This window comes from Cornus florida, unplaced genomic scaffold (assembly GCF_030987335.1).
Source record: "Cornus florida cultivar Cherokee Brave unplaced genomic scaffold, ASM3098733v1 CherokeeBrave_3.0.0_Hap2_Chr05, whole genome shotgun sequence".
In the NCBI taxonomy this organism is placed as follows: Eukaryota; Viridiplantae; Streptophyta; class Magnoliopsida; order Cornales; family Cornaceae; genus Cornus; species Cornus florida.
Genome location: NW_026775575.1, coordinates 90,404,647 through 90,422,294, shown reverse-complemented (window position 1 = coordinate 90,422,294; position 17,648 = coordinate 90,404,647). Strand labels below are relative to the sequence as shown.

At 30.6% G+C, this 17,648-nt stretch overlaps 1 protein-coding gene across 1 annotated transcript; it reads left to right on the top strand.

Annotated features, from left to right (window-relative positions):
* The first annotated feature begins 5,814 nt into the window (after window positions 1-5,814).
* LOC132307557 (probable glutathione S-transferase) lies at window positions 5,815-12,869 on the top strand. The gene is made up of 3 exons (XM_059805353.1): window positions 5,815-6,090; window positions 12,320-12,361; window positions 12,525-12,869. Exons 1-3 carry the CDS (start codon window positions 5,815-5,817, stop codon window positions 12,867-12,869), a joined length of 663 nt encoding a protein of 220 aa, XP_059661336.1.
* The last annotated feature ends 4,779 nt before the right edge of the window (window positions 12,870-17,648 follow it).

Here is a 17,648-nt window from a genome sequence, read left to right as displayed (position 1 = left end):
ATAGCAATGAGTGGTTGGTTGGAATAATGGATGAAGATGTAGATGCCAAAGATGAGTTGGTGTTTGAAGACAACTCTTTGACATGGGGTGCAGTTGCTTGAGCTACCGGGGCTGGAGAGTCTAGCCATAGTTTAAGATCAAGATCAGCTCCAAGGGCAACAAAGAGGACAACACCTTCATACTCGTCTTCACTATGAATCGTAGATGATGATGAGGCAAACTCTGAAGAGATAGAAGAAGAAGAAGATGCTGAGAGTTACAAGTCTTTTGATGGGGATGATGATGAGACTATGTTATTTGGTGAAAATGATGATATTTAGGTCCCTTAAGATTATTTGGTAACTTTGGTTTTAGGAGTCCTTGTCAAAACTCAAAACTAAAACTAATATTTTGTTACATGGCTTGGTAGGCTACTAAGTATTGACTATGATACTTTATAGATTTGGTAGGCTACTAAGTATCTTTTGATGAATCTGCTTTGGAATCAAATGATAGTTTTTACTTAAGACGTCAAGTATAAATTTATAATATATGGTTAACTGGCTTATGTTTTGCTTCTTTTGAATCTTTCTTATGAATAAATAGCTTTATTAGTTTAATTGTTCTATTTTACTAGTTGCTTTATTGGTTTAATTGTGATATATTTAGACTAATTTAATATTTTTATTATTAGATGTTCATTATTTAATTGTGTTATTTTTGCTAATAATTATTATTTTAAAATTTTACTTGTGCGCCTCACATCACTTAGGCTCGCGCATCGCCGTGCACTTCTCGCCTAGGCTCCAAGAGACCTCTAGCGCCTCAGTGCGCCTTGGACTTTTAATAACAATGCTCAGGGTGGAAGGTTTTACAGATGCCGATTGGGCTGGTTCTCCTTCAAATAGGAGATCTACTACAAGTTTCTGCACATTTGTAGGAGGAAATATTGTTACATGGCAAAGTAAAAAGTAAACGGTAGTAGCTCGATCTAGTGCTGAAGCTGAGTACAGGGCAATGGCCCATACCACTAGTGAGTTGACATGGATACAACATTTTCTAAAAGAACTTGGGTTGACAGTTGAAGCTCCTACTCCATTGTTCTGTGATAATTAAGCAACAGTTCACATTACATCAAATCATGTGTTTCATGAGAGGACTAAACATATTGAAATTGATTGTCACTTCATTGATATGTTTACCAAAACATTGGATCATAACCGGTTAAGAACTATATGTTCCAAGTTGAGATTATTTGATTTATATTCTCCAACTTGAAAGGGAATGTTAGAATATATATATATATATATATATATATATATATATTGGGTCATTACGTAATTACATATAATTAGTAGGATCCTTGTGTTATTAAGTCATTCTTGTATCCTTTATATAAGCCTACATTTACATAAAATTGGTTGAGCCCTGTGTTATTGAGTCTTGTATCTTTTATATAAGCCTATGTAAACTTATTAAGGTCATGTGAAATATATACAAGCTCTCTCTCTCTCTATATATATTTTAAACATATGTAACAAACGAATAAATAAAAATAATAAAAAATTAAAAATTAAAAGGATTGTGGGCAGAGGAAGCTACACGTTTCATGGCAGAGGATACACGTTTTGTGGGCAATCAACATGGGACCCAGAAGGAAAGAAGTCAAGGTAATTTAGAATGTTGGAATGAGACTTTCATACACCAATTAATTCCCAGCTTTATCGTCAAGACACCTTCCAAGGTTTTACATTGCACACAGTTTCTGACATCACTGTTTCTTTTCTGTCAAGAAATGAGAAGACTTCTACTTAGTTCTAGAATTTAGAAGAACAGTCTAGAACTTATCTGTACATACCTCACTGAGATTTAGGTCTACAAGTTTATATTTACTTTTTACCAAATGACAATTTCAGATGAATAAATATAAAAAACACTAATCAAAGACAATGACTCGACATATATCAATTCTACCAGTTCAATTATCTATTAAGGCTGTTAAGTTTCAAGTACAAGAGGATAATATGAAACTGTAACATCATAATTCACTATATTTATTTTAGGTGAATTACATTAAATTTCCTTTTTTTTTTATTTGTGTTTTTCACTAAATCTTCTTTTTCTATTTTTTTTTGTCAAAAAACTCACCTCAACTGTTAGAAGGAGGTGATTTAACTAACTTCCGTTAACTAATTATTGGATGGGGGTGCTTGAATTCTCAAATATATATATATATATAGCAAATAACTTTCAAGAAAAAAAACCTAAATTTATATTGGCAAAAAAAAAATTAGGCATTATTTCTGGTAGTGTCCCTTTAATAAATTTATATAAAATGAAAATTAATAAAAACCAAATAAATGAATGCACAATATAATTCTCAAATATATATATATAGCAAATAATTTCAAGAAAAAAAACCTAAATTTTTTTCCTAAATAAAAAAATATAAACAAAACTTACATTTATATTGGTCTGATGGCTAGATGAAAATGAAAATATATTTAAATAATATTTAATGATACATATTATACATACTATTATATTATGATAGAAATTATATATAATATTATAATAAAAGGTAAATAAAAGAAGTTGAACAAGAAGAGTACATGTTGTTGCAATGGTTTTTTTTTTCAATATAAATCTAAGTTCTTTTTTTTTTTTTTTTTTTCTTAAAATTTATTTGCTATATATAAATATATTTGAGAACTATATTGTGCATTCATTTATTTGATTTTTATTAATTTTCATTTTATATAGATTTATTAAAGGGACACTATCAGAAATATTGCCTATTTTTTTTTTCTTGAAATTTATTTGATATATATATATATATATATATTTGAGAATTAAATCACCCCCCTTTAATAGTTAGTTAACGGAAGTTAGTTAAATCATCCCCTTCTAATAGTTGATGGGGAGTTTCTTGACAAAGAAAATAGAAAATGAGGATTTAGTAAAAAACACAGATAAAAAAAGAGAGTTTAATGTAGTTCACCCTTTATTTTAATTCATACAAAATTCAAGTCGTATATTAAGATTTTCCATGCTATATAGGTCCTAAAATGTCAATTTCAATTTTAAATTTAAACCTGCTTTCTCATGACAGAAAGTCTATAATACTCTTAAAGTCACCTATTACTTGGAAACCAACCCATTAGACCCAAAACGAAAGATTCCAATTTCATTTAATTTCAGAGCCATCCTAATAACCTTTCTTTAATGTTATATTAAATTCATTCCTACGTGGAAAATGTTGATTCAACTAATATAATTTTGGGGGAGAGACCTTTAGAAAAAGATGCATTAGAAACATAGAAAAATTACCTTCAACACTTATTAAATGAGAAATATGCTAGAGAAGAAATTGTAAATAACAAACCTTACATAGGTATGGTAAATGAAATTAATAATAAGGACTTAGATGACACAATTAAGAAAAGGAGTAGAGTAACTATAAAGTTATTGGACCTAATAACATATATACTGATAGAAGCGTGGGGAATTTTTAGGATAAATAGGAATTGAATGGTTAACAAAGTCGATTAATAAAATTTAAAAAATGAAAGAATGCTAAGTGAATGGAGAAAAAGTATCATAGTACCAATTTACAAAAATAAAGAAGATTTAAGAAATTGTGGAAATTATAGAGTAATTAAGTTAAACATTTACAACAACCACATGTTTACTTTAGTTGAGATCGGTTATATGAATCTCATGTTTCCATTCCGCTCTATTTTGGACCATAATCTCAGTCAAATCACATACTCTCATATCTTTCTCAATTGAAAGTATAATCGAACAAATATTAAGAAAATAAACTTCAATATCCAATAATCAATTTGAATCTATGTCAGGTGGATTCACTGTGGAAGCCATATAATAAGATAATTAATAGAAGAATGTAGGAATAAACAAATAATTTACACTTGGTTTTCATACGCTTAGAAATGGTGTATGGTAGAGTTTCCAGTGACATAATCTCGCTCCAAATAAAACGAGTATCAAAAAATCTTATAAATATATCATATTTAAGACATGCACAGCGAGACGTTGACCAGAGTTGGAAAAGAGTAATGCACGTTAAAAGAATTTGTACATGTGAAGAAATTAATGATATATATATTTGTAAAAATAAGAATAAACCAGGGATCAAGGTAAAGTTCCCACTTACTTACAATAATGTTATACGTAGTATAAAATAACTAAAGATATTCAAGAAAATATTTCACAGCATGTGTTGTTTGGTGATAACTTAATTTTATTAGAGAGTAGGGAGTATTTTCGACAAAGATAGAAACACCCAAAAAGACTTTAGAAGCACGAGGTCTAAGAATTAGAAAAAAAATAATAATAATGATGATGAATGTACATATGATAAGTATAATAAGCTGACAATATAAATATTCCAGTTCAATACCAAAATGTTACCTCACAATCACCACTTTTGTCATTTATAGTCAATTATTACCGACAGATGAGGAGATGGACCGTAAGTAAAATTGAAGCATGATTGACTAAATAGAGGTAAATTAGTTTTATTTTATGTGACAAACAAATAAAAAGATAATTATTATTTTTTTATGTGACAAACGAATAATAATAATAATAATAATAATAATAATAATAATAATAATAATAATAATAATAATAAGGTAGTGACCTAGCGGTATTAGGCTTTTACTTTTTAAAGAGAGGTCAATAGTTCAAACCTCTGTAGAGACATGGGTGTGACTATGTATGAGTATCAATTATAAAAAAAGAATAAAAAAATGATTAAAAGAAAATTTTAAATAATCTTACCATAATTAATGTGTATTAAAATTTTAGTCAGTAAAGTCTCTTTAGTGTTGGTATGGGCAGAGGAAGCTACACGTTTCATGGCCCATCAACATGGGACCCAGAAGGAAAGAAGTCCACCTTCCAAGGTTTTACATACACCAATTAAGTCCCCAACTTTATCATCAAGACACCTTCCAAGGTTTTACACAGCGCACTGTTTTCTAACGTCACTGTTTCTTTTCGGTCAAGAAATGAGAAGACTTCTACCTAGTTCTAGAATTTAGAAGAAGAGTCTAGAACTTATCTGTATATTCCTCTCACTGAGATTTAGGTCTACAATTTTATATTTAATTTTTACCAAATGACAATTTCAGATGAATAAATATAAAAAACACTAATCAAAGAAAATTACTCGACATATATCAATTCTACCAATTCAATAATCTATTAAGATTGTTAAGATTCAAGTACAAGACTCTTTTAAGGATAATATGAAACTGTAAGACCATAATTCACTTTATTTATTTTAATTCATACAAAATTTTATTTATTTTAATTCATACAAAATTTATGTCATATGTTAAGATTTTCCATGCTATATAGATCCTAAAACGTCACTTTCATTTTTAAATTTAAACCCGCTTTATCATGACAGAAAGTCTATAATACTCTTAAAAGTCTAACCTATTACTTGGAAACCAACCCATTAGACCCAAAACGAAAGATTCCAATTTCATTTAATTTCACAGCCATCCTAATAACCTTTCTTTAATGTTGATGTATATTAAATTCATTCCTACAGAGCTGGCTGTGGAAAATGTCGATTCAACTAATATAATATTTGTGACCTATGTATGAGGCACGCCATGACGACCCACAAAATAGTAGCAGGAAAATGATTTAACAATGAAACCCAATCATCAAAAGTATCTTATAAATTCTTGCTCCAACTTCATTCTTTTTCATATAACACAACCAATCTCAAACACTAGTACAACCCACTTCTTCTTCTTCAATCTACCAACTTTGTTTTTCTGAGTCATAATTAGAATGGCAGGAAAATTGATCCTCTTGGACTTCTGGGTTAGCCCTTTTGCACAAAGGGTGAAAATTGCCTTGGCTGAAAAAGGCATAGGCTTTGAGACCAAAGAAGAGAACTTGATGAACAAGAGTCCTCTGCTTCTAAAGATGAACCCTGTTAAAAAGCAAATCCTGGCTTTGATCCATAATGGGAAGCCGTTATGCGAATCCCTCATCATTGTTCAATACATTGATGAGGTCTGGAATGATCAATCTCCTTTGTTTCCTTGTGATCCTTACAAGCGCGTGTAAACTATAATTATTCGTGTTAAACTATTCATCACAAATAAACATAAATCCCATTCACTTAGAACTTCATGATTTTCACATATCTATAATGCATAAATAAATAGTTAGATATAAATACCTCGATTCATGATGTCAAACCTTGTTGAGATTAAATCCAACTTCTAGATCCTTTAACCACGAACTAATCTGCAACTCTGATCAACAGGCAAAGGTGGAAACTGGTTTCTCTCTCTTGGCCTTTTGTACACATAAAACTTTTACGTGTTGTATCATTAATTGTACATAATTGATGGAGTATATGCACTTTTATAAAGGCAGAGAGAGGACCAGTTTTCCTTCTAGTAACATATTTCTACTTTCCATCAAAGTAAAGAATAAGAAAGGAAAACACTTCTCCAATAAGTAATTACCAAAAAGGTAATTTTAAGTTGGCCAAAAATAAATAATATTAATTGATATCTATTTACTTATCCACCAAGTAATATGTCACATGTCCAAATCATGTGGGCCACAATTAAATAAATAATCTTACATTCTCCCACTTGGCACATATGATAATTTCTATAGTAGTTTAATAAAATAGTCATTAATGTGCACCATAAATCAGATTAACTTATTAAATTTGTTATCATAAATACCATGGTAAATAAATTACCAATGCGAGTCATGGCGGTTATATATCCTTAAATGACACAGTCCCTTCCATGTACCACAACACTAGTAATCTATTCAACATAGTCTATAAATGAGAAGTATCAATAATGATCTAACAATAATGTCTTTTCCAAGACTATTCCTATTACTACTTATTAAAGCAATACGTACATGTACATTAATTAATAGGAAATATCATAAACACATTTAATCAGCGCAAAATGTCAAATATATATAAGCAATTCACAATAAAAAAATAATCATAATTGACTACATTTAAGACCCATTCTTTCAACATGTTCCATAAATGTCTTGGATGGTAGTCCATTCATTAATGGATTGCAATCATAAGTTATGTGCTTATAATTTCAATAGACATTCGTTGTTTCTAAATATCTTCTTTAATGATAAAGTATTTCAACTTTAGAATACCTATCATTTTTCATACAAGAAGATCAACAATTGAAGCATAAATTTTCAACAATCTGAAAACGGTACCCATAACTCCAAGTCCTGAAATAAATTCTGCAATCATAAATTATAGCCTCAAAGCATGTTACAAGTTAAAATTTCATAATAGACAAAATTACTTTGTACTTTTTCATAATATTGTTCCTCCAACCAAATCTTCTAGAACTTTTTTAATATATGCTTTATGAGACAATTCTAAAAACAAATCAATGTGATCTATAATGAAATATTTCTATTCCTATCACATAGGATGCTTCATCCATATATTTCATTTCAAAGTTCTTAGAGATAACTTTTAGTTTCATATAATAAACTAAGATCACTACTAACAAATAAAATATCATCAATATATAGAATCAGAAATATAAACTTACTCCCACTAACCTTCTAGTATATACACTGATCAACAGTGTTTTTCTTAAAACCAAAAGAAATAATGGTATCATTAAACTTAATATACCATTGTTAGGAAGCTTGTTTAAATCCATATATTGACATCTTAAGTTTACGGACCATGAATTCTTTACCCTCTAATATGAAGTCTTCAAGTTGTTCCATATGGACTTCCTTTTATAAACTCCTATTCATAAAAATTATATTCACATCCATTTGATGTAACTCTAAATCATAATAAGCTACTAATGCCATGGTATTTTAAAAGATTTCTTCTTAAATACTAGAGAGAAGATTTCTTTATAATCTCTTCATTCATGACACTAATCCATTTAGTAAAATCATTACTATTAATGGCTTGTGAATATGTAACCGGATCCGTATATATCTTACTATATATCAAAATCAGATTCTTGCAGATATATCACATAGTCATCCGGAATAGCAGATCTCATTTCTTTTTGAGATAGTCTTAATGTTATTCCTTATGATTCTTCTACAATCTATTCATTGGTGACAATCTCATTATAGAGTTGTTGATCATTTAATTGTTCTTCGTTGTTATACGGTTCAACAACTGAAGGAACAATTATTTCCTTATAAGTTATGGGTAAAGATATTTGTACCCTAACTTCTGAAATGATCAAATTCTTATTTTTATCACTTCCACTGATTTCACCATTCTTAATGAATCTGACATTACCGGTTTCAATAATTATCGTACTATGTTTCGGATAGTAAAACTTGTACCCTTTAGATTACTTAATATCCACAACATTATAGGTAACGAGGAATTACTTAACATACTCCTAACCAATTCCATAAGAGTACGATTACGCCTTACAGGTACACGCTTCTGCTGTAACATGTATAGCAAAGTGTATTGAACACAAATGGCATACATTTCAAGGAGTTTAACAAACGGTTAGAGTATTAACCTGTTTTATCATATTTTACATAATATTCACCACCTCTATATGACCTTATGATTTTCACTTTCTATCTAGTTGTTTTTCAACCTCATTTATGTATACTTCAAGAGTACTCATTGCTTGAGATTTTTCATACAACAAATAGATATATCCATATCGTGAAAAATTAACTATAAAGGCGATAAAATACTTTTCTCCTCCAAAAGATGGAACATCAGAAGGTTTACAAATAATTTCAAGAAGCTATGTACTTATTGTGGCTCATTTCTTTGTACGTTTAGTTTATCTACCCTTAATACAATCTACACACACATCAAAAACAGTAAAGTTTAGATTCAGAAGAATCATATCCTTTACTAATTTTCCTAACCTTTCACTAGATATTGACCCAGTCTTTTATGCCAAAGATAAATTTTCTATTAATTGAGTTACGTTTAATTCTAACATTATGATACAAGATCAAAATGATTTTAATAAATAAACCATCAAATTTGAATTTACAGAAATCATCAACAATAATGCCATAACTCACAAATTATAATTTCTTAAATAAATATCATTACCAAATTTAAATGAAAAACCATTAACATAAAGTTTTTGAAATAAAATCAAATTATGGGAAATTGAATAAACATAAAAATTTTAAAATAATTTAAATAAAATCCATTGTCTAACATTAAACATAGTGTCACAATGGTTTTAACAAAACTTTTTCCCAATTATCATAAATAAGAAATTCTTATTTGAATTTGTGGTTTAGGTTATAAAAAATTATTGCATCTATTAGAAACATAAATATTAGTACTTAAGTCAACCTATCATGTATTAAAAAGAATTTCAATAAGTAATTCGCAATATATAAAAGCCAAAAGCGTACTTTTCTTTTTCGAATCATTCTTTATATAGTAATCTTTCTAAAAGTGTTCAATACATTAATGACACTTTTTCATTATTACATTACTTTCTTTTAGTTGATTGACCTAAATCTTTTAATTTTGGGTGTTGCTCACTTAATGCCTTTTCTGACTTATTCCCAAATTTCTTTCTAACTTCTCGAGTCATCAGATGAACATAATGATTACCTGCTGCTTAAGCTTTGTCTCCTCCTAAATTAACATAATGGTCAATTCTTTTACTTTCCACTTGTCTTAATAGTGTTAATTCGAAATGACCGATACCAAGTAGACAAAAATTGAGATAAATTGAATAAGAAAATTCTTATCCACAATCATCTATAAGGTTCTCAATTTGGTAGCAACATTAGTCATCTTAAGAACATACCCATACATGGTAAGAGTACCAACAAAAATGCATAGTAGTGATATCAATTAATAATTTTCGTTTTAGATATTTATTTATAATACGAAAACATTCTTCTTGTCAAAATATTCCTTAGCACTATAACTATGGAAAACAATTATTCGCATAACTATAATGCTTAATCTGTTCAATATCTCCCAAGCTTTATGGAAAAAAATTTCTCACTCACTGTCTTTATCAGTAATAACAGTAGGTTTCTCAATTTAAAATGCTAAATCAAGATTTAACACATCTAAATTTTGAATTCAACTTACTCATTTCATTATGAGAAGTTAGTCATATTGAGAATCAGAACAGATGTAACATGCGTATTAAGGGATGTAATAAAACAAACATAATAAGATAAAATCTTAACAACAATAATGCTTTGAGTTAATAACACGTATGTATAATTTAAAAATATAAATACAATGTATAACTATAGTACCCCTTTGGGTGGCAACTATAAAATACTAATAATGATGCTTACATGTATTTATATTTATACCTTTATTGGTAATGCATTATTTAATTAAACAAATAAGTTACCTTTGGATATCCTATATTTACCTAATTAAAAAAAAATACATACGACCCTTTAATTTTTATTTAATCACTTGAAAATCAATTCCCTTTGAGGAATTATTTCTCATAATTAAATAAAATCAATATTCATGAATATCACAAAAAATTATAAGCATCATAATTCATGAAATATTGCAATTATATTTACTTCTAAAATTAATATTCATCAATTATTATGGTTAGACCACTTTGGTAGCTACTAACATTTACATAATATGAATATTAAATTAGATAGTAACTAATTTATGATTAATTATGTCTATTACAAAAATTAATATTCATCAATCATTATGATTGGGCCACTTTAGTAGCTACCAATCTTCACATAATATGAATATTAAATTAGACAGTAATTAATTCATCATTAAGTTATATTTACTACTAAAATTAATATTCATCGACCATTATAGTTAGGCCACTTTGGTAGCTACTAACCCACACATAATATGAATATTAAATTAACTAGTAATGAATTAATTATTAATTTACCCATTTAACATTATACACACATACTCATAATTGTCGATTAAAGTTTAAGCAACTTCGATCTCAAAAACTTAATAGTCCAAAATTTCATAGAAAATATCTTTTTATTTTATATATATAATAAAATATATTATTTTATTTTCGGACTTAAAGATCATAATTGAATTAATTTAAAATTGATTCTATAATATGTATGTATGTTTGGGCACGAAACAACAAGTTATTTGCATGCCTAATTTATTAGATTAAATTTCTAAACTCACAAATTATTCTAGAAATTCAAATTCCTAAAATAAATAAATCAATACATATATTTTATATATTCAATAACTTTAATTTTAATTTATTTTAAATTAAAATCAGAATCTTCAAATCATTGGACGAATACTTATAACAATAATTTAAACCTCTTTAATAAAATAAATAAATACACAAACTTTATGTATTTATTAATTTTTAAATAATAATAATAATGAGTCTTTGTAATCCTTTCACAACTGACTGTTTCTATAAAACAATAGCAAGACAAATGCTATTATTATTATTATTATTATTATTTTAATTCAATGTTCTTTATTAGTCATGCACGAAAATTAGTAACCTAAAGCATTGAAGTTGTTTGTCTTACACACATTATGCATACGTTTGTACTATTACACATATGTAAACTATGTATCAGTAATCAACTTTCATAATTCAATTTTGGTTTAGAAATTGAGGTACCTAAACACAAAAACCACATGAACTGATCTAAACATACGATTCTAAAAGAATGGATTATACAATCATTTAATTTTAAATTTATACATATTATTTATGCAACTTTAATGAAAAATAATGAGTTTCTAAACCGTTAGCTCTAATACCACATGTAAACTATAATTATTCGTGTTAAACTATTCATCACAAATAAACATAAATCCCATTCACTTAGAACTTCATGATTTTCACATATCTATAATGCATAAATAAATAGTTAGATATAAATACCTCGATTCATGATGTCAAACCTTATTGAGATTAAATCCAACTTCTAGATCCTTTAACCACGAACTAATCTGCAACTTTGATCAACAGGTAAAGGTGAAAACTGGTTTCTCTCTCTTGGCTTTTTGTACACATAAAACTTTTACGTGTTGTATCATTAATTGTACATAATTGATGGAGTATATGCACTTTTATAAAGGCAGAGAGAGGACCAGTTTTCCTTATAGTAACATAATTCTACTTTCCATCAAAGTAAGGAATAAGAAAGGAAAACACTTCTCCAATAAGTAATTACCAAAAAGGTAATTTTAAGTTGACCAAAAATAAATAATATTAATTGATATCTATTTACTTATCCACCAAGTAATATGTCACATGTCCAAATCATGTGGGCCACAATTAAATAAATAATCTTACAGCGCGCCCAAGCAAGGTTCTGGGCTGACTACATTGACAAGAAGGTCAGTTCAACTCTTCCATTTGTTCTTCATGTAATCACTTAGTAAATAGGATGCTATATATGTGTATATGTCATGTTTATATGTGTGTATATATAATATAAGCAACACTATTAAACTTATCGGTTTCATAGAAAATTTAAGTCTTACAGTCCTTTATATGCAGATATATAGCACTGGAAGGACTTTAGTTTTCATCAAAGGTGAAACCCAAGAAGCAGGAAAAAAGGATCTCATTGAGTGCTTCAAAGTGCTGGAAGCAGAGCTAGGAGAGAAGACTTATTTTGGGGGAGAGACCTTTGGTATTGTGGACATTGCACTTATACCCTTCTACAATTTTTTTCACCTCTATAAGACATGTGGCAACTTCAGCTTTGAGGAAGAGTGCCCTAAAATTGTGGCATGGGGTAAGAAGTGCTTAGAGAAGGAGAGTGTGTCCAAGGCTCTCCCAGACCAGTACAAGGTCTTTGACTTCTTCATGGAGATGGCAAAGAAGATTGGTGCTCAGTAAAATTCCAGAAGAGAACTTCTTTACCAAGACATAATAAGAAATAGATATATATAACTTATCCCAAAGAGTTAATTACTATTCCAATTCTCTATCTTCCTTCTAATCTTTTTCTTTTTTTGGATTTAAATTTGTCTTTGTACTTTTTGTTTGTTGAGAGGTGTGTTCTTTTTGTTACATTTACATTAAAGAAAGGACTTTATGCCCTGTATTGCAGCACTGAGAAGAAAATACAAATGAGATACACTTTTTTTCTTGATTGAAACAATTTTCCATTTTCAATTAGAGATATATATTTTTGGGATTTCTTTCGGCGCGAGTCCTAGAACCACCTTTCCATTCAGTTCCTCCACACTAGTCTAAGGTTTTGTTTTCTTCATTTGGAATGACAAGTCTAAATAAACAACATATATCTAGACATATTTTCTTTTTTGGTAGTTAATCGTTTAGATAATGTGGAATTAACCTTTGTTATAATATTTCAAGTTTTATTTTTTATTTTGACTTTAGCATGGTTTACAAACTTCAAATACGTGCAAATCTATGATAATTGAAGTTCTCATTTGTCTTCATGTAGATTATTGGCAACGATAGTGTTATGACAGAAAGTACCGATGCATTATGACTTAATTAATGATGATTACCACTCTTATACAATTTAGGGCAAAATGCAAAAATTATCCCCAAGGTTCACATTTTGTACACCTAACACCCCTTAGTTTCTATTGTGTATACAAGTCCTTCCTGTTTTCAAAGATGTTACAAACAAACAAGGGCTTACTGTCATTGAGCCGTTAGGAAATGACCGTTACACAATCATGTGTACACATCACATATTTAACATCTACAACAATCCAGAATTGTATATATACACACAAACAATATATATTCCTTCAATTTCTAACAAATTTTAGATAAAAAAAAAAAAATGTGATCTGATAAATATTAGCCCCCAAAAAATCTCTCCAACATTCAACTCCAAGTTCAAAACACCAAAAAAACCATTTTTATTTTTATTTTTATTTATCTGGCAGTATACATACTCTGCCTCGTCTTTTGTTTCAACCCTCAGTTCTTAAATCAATCCACAAAATGGTTGTGAAGACAATGAAGTGGCGGACATGGCCACGATTCTCGTCCATGAAATTTGATCAAACCATACAAATTGCTGAGGAACATAATGTAGCAAAATTCAAGAAAACTGAATAAAAATATAAAATAAAAGGAAGTCAGTTATATTAGGCGAAAAGATGAAACCTTTCAGGTCTCTTGGGATTCTGTTGATTTTTTTGTGGCTCAAATATGATGTCAGCATCTACATCACCTCTTGCATCACCCATGTCAATCAGCAACTTGGCAGCCAAGGAGTGTGATAACCAAGTTTCCATGCTTAGTCACCAAGTAACCTAAGTTCTTGATCAGCAAGCTGTGTAGAAGTTTATTTCTTGTGTGCTTGGGCAGCAAGTTGTTTGATGGCTATAAATTGCCTTTATCTCCATCATTCTAATCATTTGGTGTAATTGGGTTTCGAGTGTGAGCCACTTTGCCTTGTATCTATTTTATTTCTATAGTGAAATATTGTTCTGTTTTCTCCCCGTGGATGTAGGCATAGTCGAATCACGTAAATTCTTGTCTCATTTGTGTGTGTGCCTATTTAATTTCTTGTCATTAATTTTCTCTTTTGTTCTCATAAACTCCTATTCGATCTTTTTTTTCATAACAAACTGGTATCAGAGCTCGGTTCGTGTATTGTGTACAGATACTGTTCATACATACGGTACTGTTCATAGATACTTTTCGGGTAATGTTCACAAATACGGTACTTTTCACCGAGGAATTTTTGGGGGAGTTTTGTGAGATATCGACCAGATATGAAATTAAGAATTTTAATGGCAAGATTAGTTTCAGTCTTTGGCGCATTAAGTTGCAGGCCCTGCTGACTCAGCAAGGTCTAAAGAAGGTGCTGTTCGGAAAGGACAAGTTGCTAACAACTATGTCCGATGAAGACAAGGATAAGTTCGATGAAAAGGAGCGCAGTGCGATTATTTTGAATTTAGCTGATGAGGTGCTACGTGAAGTTATTGACAAAGACACGGCGGCAAAGTTGTGGCCGAAATTGGAGAGTCTGTATATAACGAAGTCTCTCACCAATAGATTTTACCTGAAACAAAGACTCTACACCCTTAAGTATGCCTCTTAAGGAGCATATTGATAATTTCAATTCTATTATTATGAATTTGAAAAATACTGATATTAAAATTGATGACGAGGATCAAACCCTTATTTTGTTATGCTCTTTGCCTCCTTCTTATGAGCATTTTGTTACAACATTGCTCTATGGAAAAGACACTATTAGTATGGAGGATGTTAAATCCTCATTGAACTCTCAGGAGTTGAGGAAAAAGGTGTCTGAGAATATTGGAGATGAACAGGCCGAGGGTTTATTTGTAAGAGGCAAAGGTGGGACAAAGGGTTCTGCTAGTAAGGGCAAATTTAGATCTCACAAAAATATGGAATGTTACACTATCACGAGATATGGCACATCATCAAGCACTGTCCCAAACTAAAGGCAAAGAATGTGAATGGTAAAGAAAAGGTTCAAGAAACAGCTTCTGTGGCAATTGCTACAACGAGTGATTCAGAAAGTGACGATTATGTTCTCATGACAACCTCGTGTTTAGGTATGTCATTTAATGACAATTGGATTCTTAATTCTGGTTGTTCAGTTCATATGTGTCCAAGTAGGGATTCTTTCTCTTCTTATAAAGAGGTGAAAGGTGGTTTGATTTTGACGGCGGATAGGAAAGCTTTCAAAATTTTGGGAATTGGAACAGTCAAGATCAAGATGCACAATGGGTTGGTGAGAACATTATCAGATGTGCGACATGTACCGGATCTGAAGATGAATCTTATTTCAGTAGGTGTGCTAGACTCCAAAGGTTACAAGGTTGTAACAGAAGGTGGAGTAATGATAGTCGTGATGGATTCTCTTGTGGTGCTACAAGGCACCAAGGTGAAAAATTTGTATCTTCTTCAAGGGAATACAGTAACAGGTGGAGCTTTTACAGGGTCTTCTACAGCTAGTAGAAATCTACGTTCAGGTCTTGGCAAAAGAAGAGTTCGAAAGAGGAGTTACGATCCTAGTTCTCAAAAGGGTTGTGAGGGGACTACACAACATGGTGGGAGAATGAAATCCGTTTTTCAGATGGCAACCGAAATTGCAGCAGTCTTTACAGGGAGGCAGACCCATAAGGATAGGTGTGATATTGACTTGCAATAATCTTGGTGGCAATGAGATAGTCCATTCGAGTGCCATTAAGATGCGTGGGAGGCAAGTAGTTGGTCACAACAGAGATGCGAAGAAAAGTCAAGGACGTCCTATTCTCTACAAGGGTGAGAAGATGACTTTTCGTTACCAGCCGGTGGTTTGTGGGCGGTTGGAGAAGGTTGCTGAAGGAGATGTTAAACTTGGAATTTCTGAGATTGCTTTTGGAAAGCATTTAGAGTTTGACACAAATACTGGAGGTATATTTGTGGCTGCACAAGACATACATGAGTTGAAGAAATGAGAGCCCGAGGGTTAAGTTTGAGGATGACTCAAGCTTAACTAAGATTCTTAATTAATTTATTTTGTGGAGAAGACAGGTTGTTTGGCAGAGATATAGTGGCTCATTTGAATTTTTCGCCAAGGTGGAAATTTGTTGATTTTTTTGTGGCTCAAATCTGATGTCAGCATCTACATCACCTCTTGTATCACCTATGTTAATCAGCAACTTGGCAGCCAAGGAGTGTGATAACCAAGTTTCCATGCGTGGTCACCAAGTAGCCTAAGTTCTTGATCAGCAAGCTGTGTAGAAGTTTGTTTCTTGTGTGCGTGGGCGGCAAGTTGTTTGATGGCTATAAATTGCCTTTATCTCCATCATTCCAATCATCCAAGATCATCAAAGTGTGTTTAAAATATCAGTTAAAGAGTGAGAGATTTTTGGTGTAATTGAGTTTCGGGTGTGAGCCACTTTGCTTTGTATCTCTTTTATTTCTATAGTGAAATATTGTTCTGTCTTTTCCCAATGGATGTAGGCATAGCCGAATCACGTAAATTCTTGTCTCATTTGTGTGTGTGCCTATTTAATTTCTTGTCATTAATTTTCTCTTTTGTTCTTATAAACTCCTATTCGATCATTTTTTTCATAACACAATCAGATCGAGTGCCTGTGATGACCACCCACTATCGCCGCCGCTTTCGCAACCAAATCTGTTGGATTGAAAACGTGAGAGAGGATTTCGTAAGGGGCCCAAGTTCTGTTTGGATATATGGAAGACAAAACAAATGAAGGAAATGATGCCCCCGTTGCTTGAGTTGGTAAGGTAACAACTAAGAATGTTGATGTCCCACGTTCGAATTCTTCCATCGGTGTGAGGTGTCGACAATATCCCCTGTGCCAAAAAAAAAAAAAAGAAAAGAAAAGAAAATGATAGGAAAATATATCAATAATCTTTATCTAAATAGTATTTATATTTTTGTTTGAATAAGATAGTGAAAATTAAAAATAAAATAAACTAAATTGTTATTATATTTTTTTCAATTAAATGAGACATGAGTGGAATATCAAATACCCTTTTAATTATCCATCTTGCCCCTCCCAATTTTTTTTGTCTCTTGTTTTAAACAACCCAAATCCACACCATTCTTTCCTTCCAAATCCCTCAATCCAAAAGCCTTAGGGTAAGCCAAATGAAGTTGGACCTGTCTTCTTTTTGGCATTACATAATCTCTATTTGTTT

Bases quoted from the DNA above. Each gene is read 5' to 3' on its own strand.
- LOC132307557 (XM_059805353.1), top strand. From the start codon at position 5,815: ATGGCAGGAAAATTGATCCTCTTGGACTTCTGGGTTAGCCCTTTTGCA. The intron at 6,091-12,319 runs GTGTAAACTATA...ATAATCTTACAG, and splicing joins CTTGTGATCCTTACAAGCGC to CGCGCCCAAGCAAGGTTCTG. The intron at 12,362-12,524 runs GTCAGTTCAACT...CTTTATATGCAG, and splicing joins CTGACTACATTGACAAGAAG to ATATATAGCACTGGAAGGAC.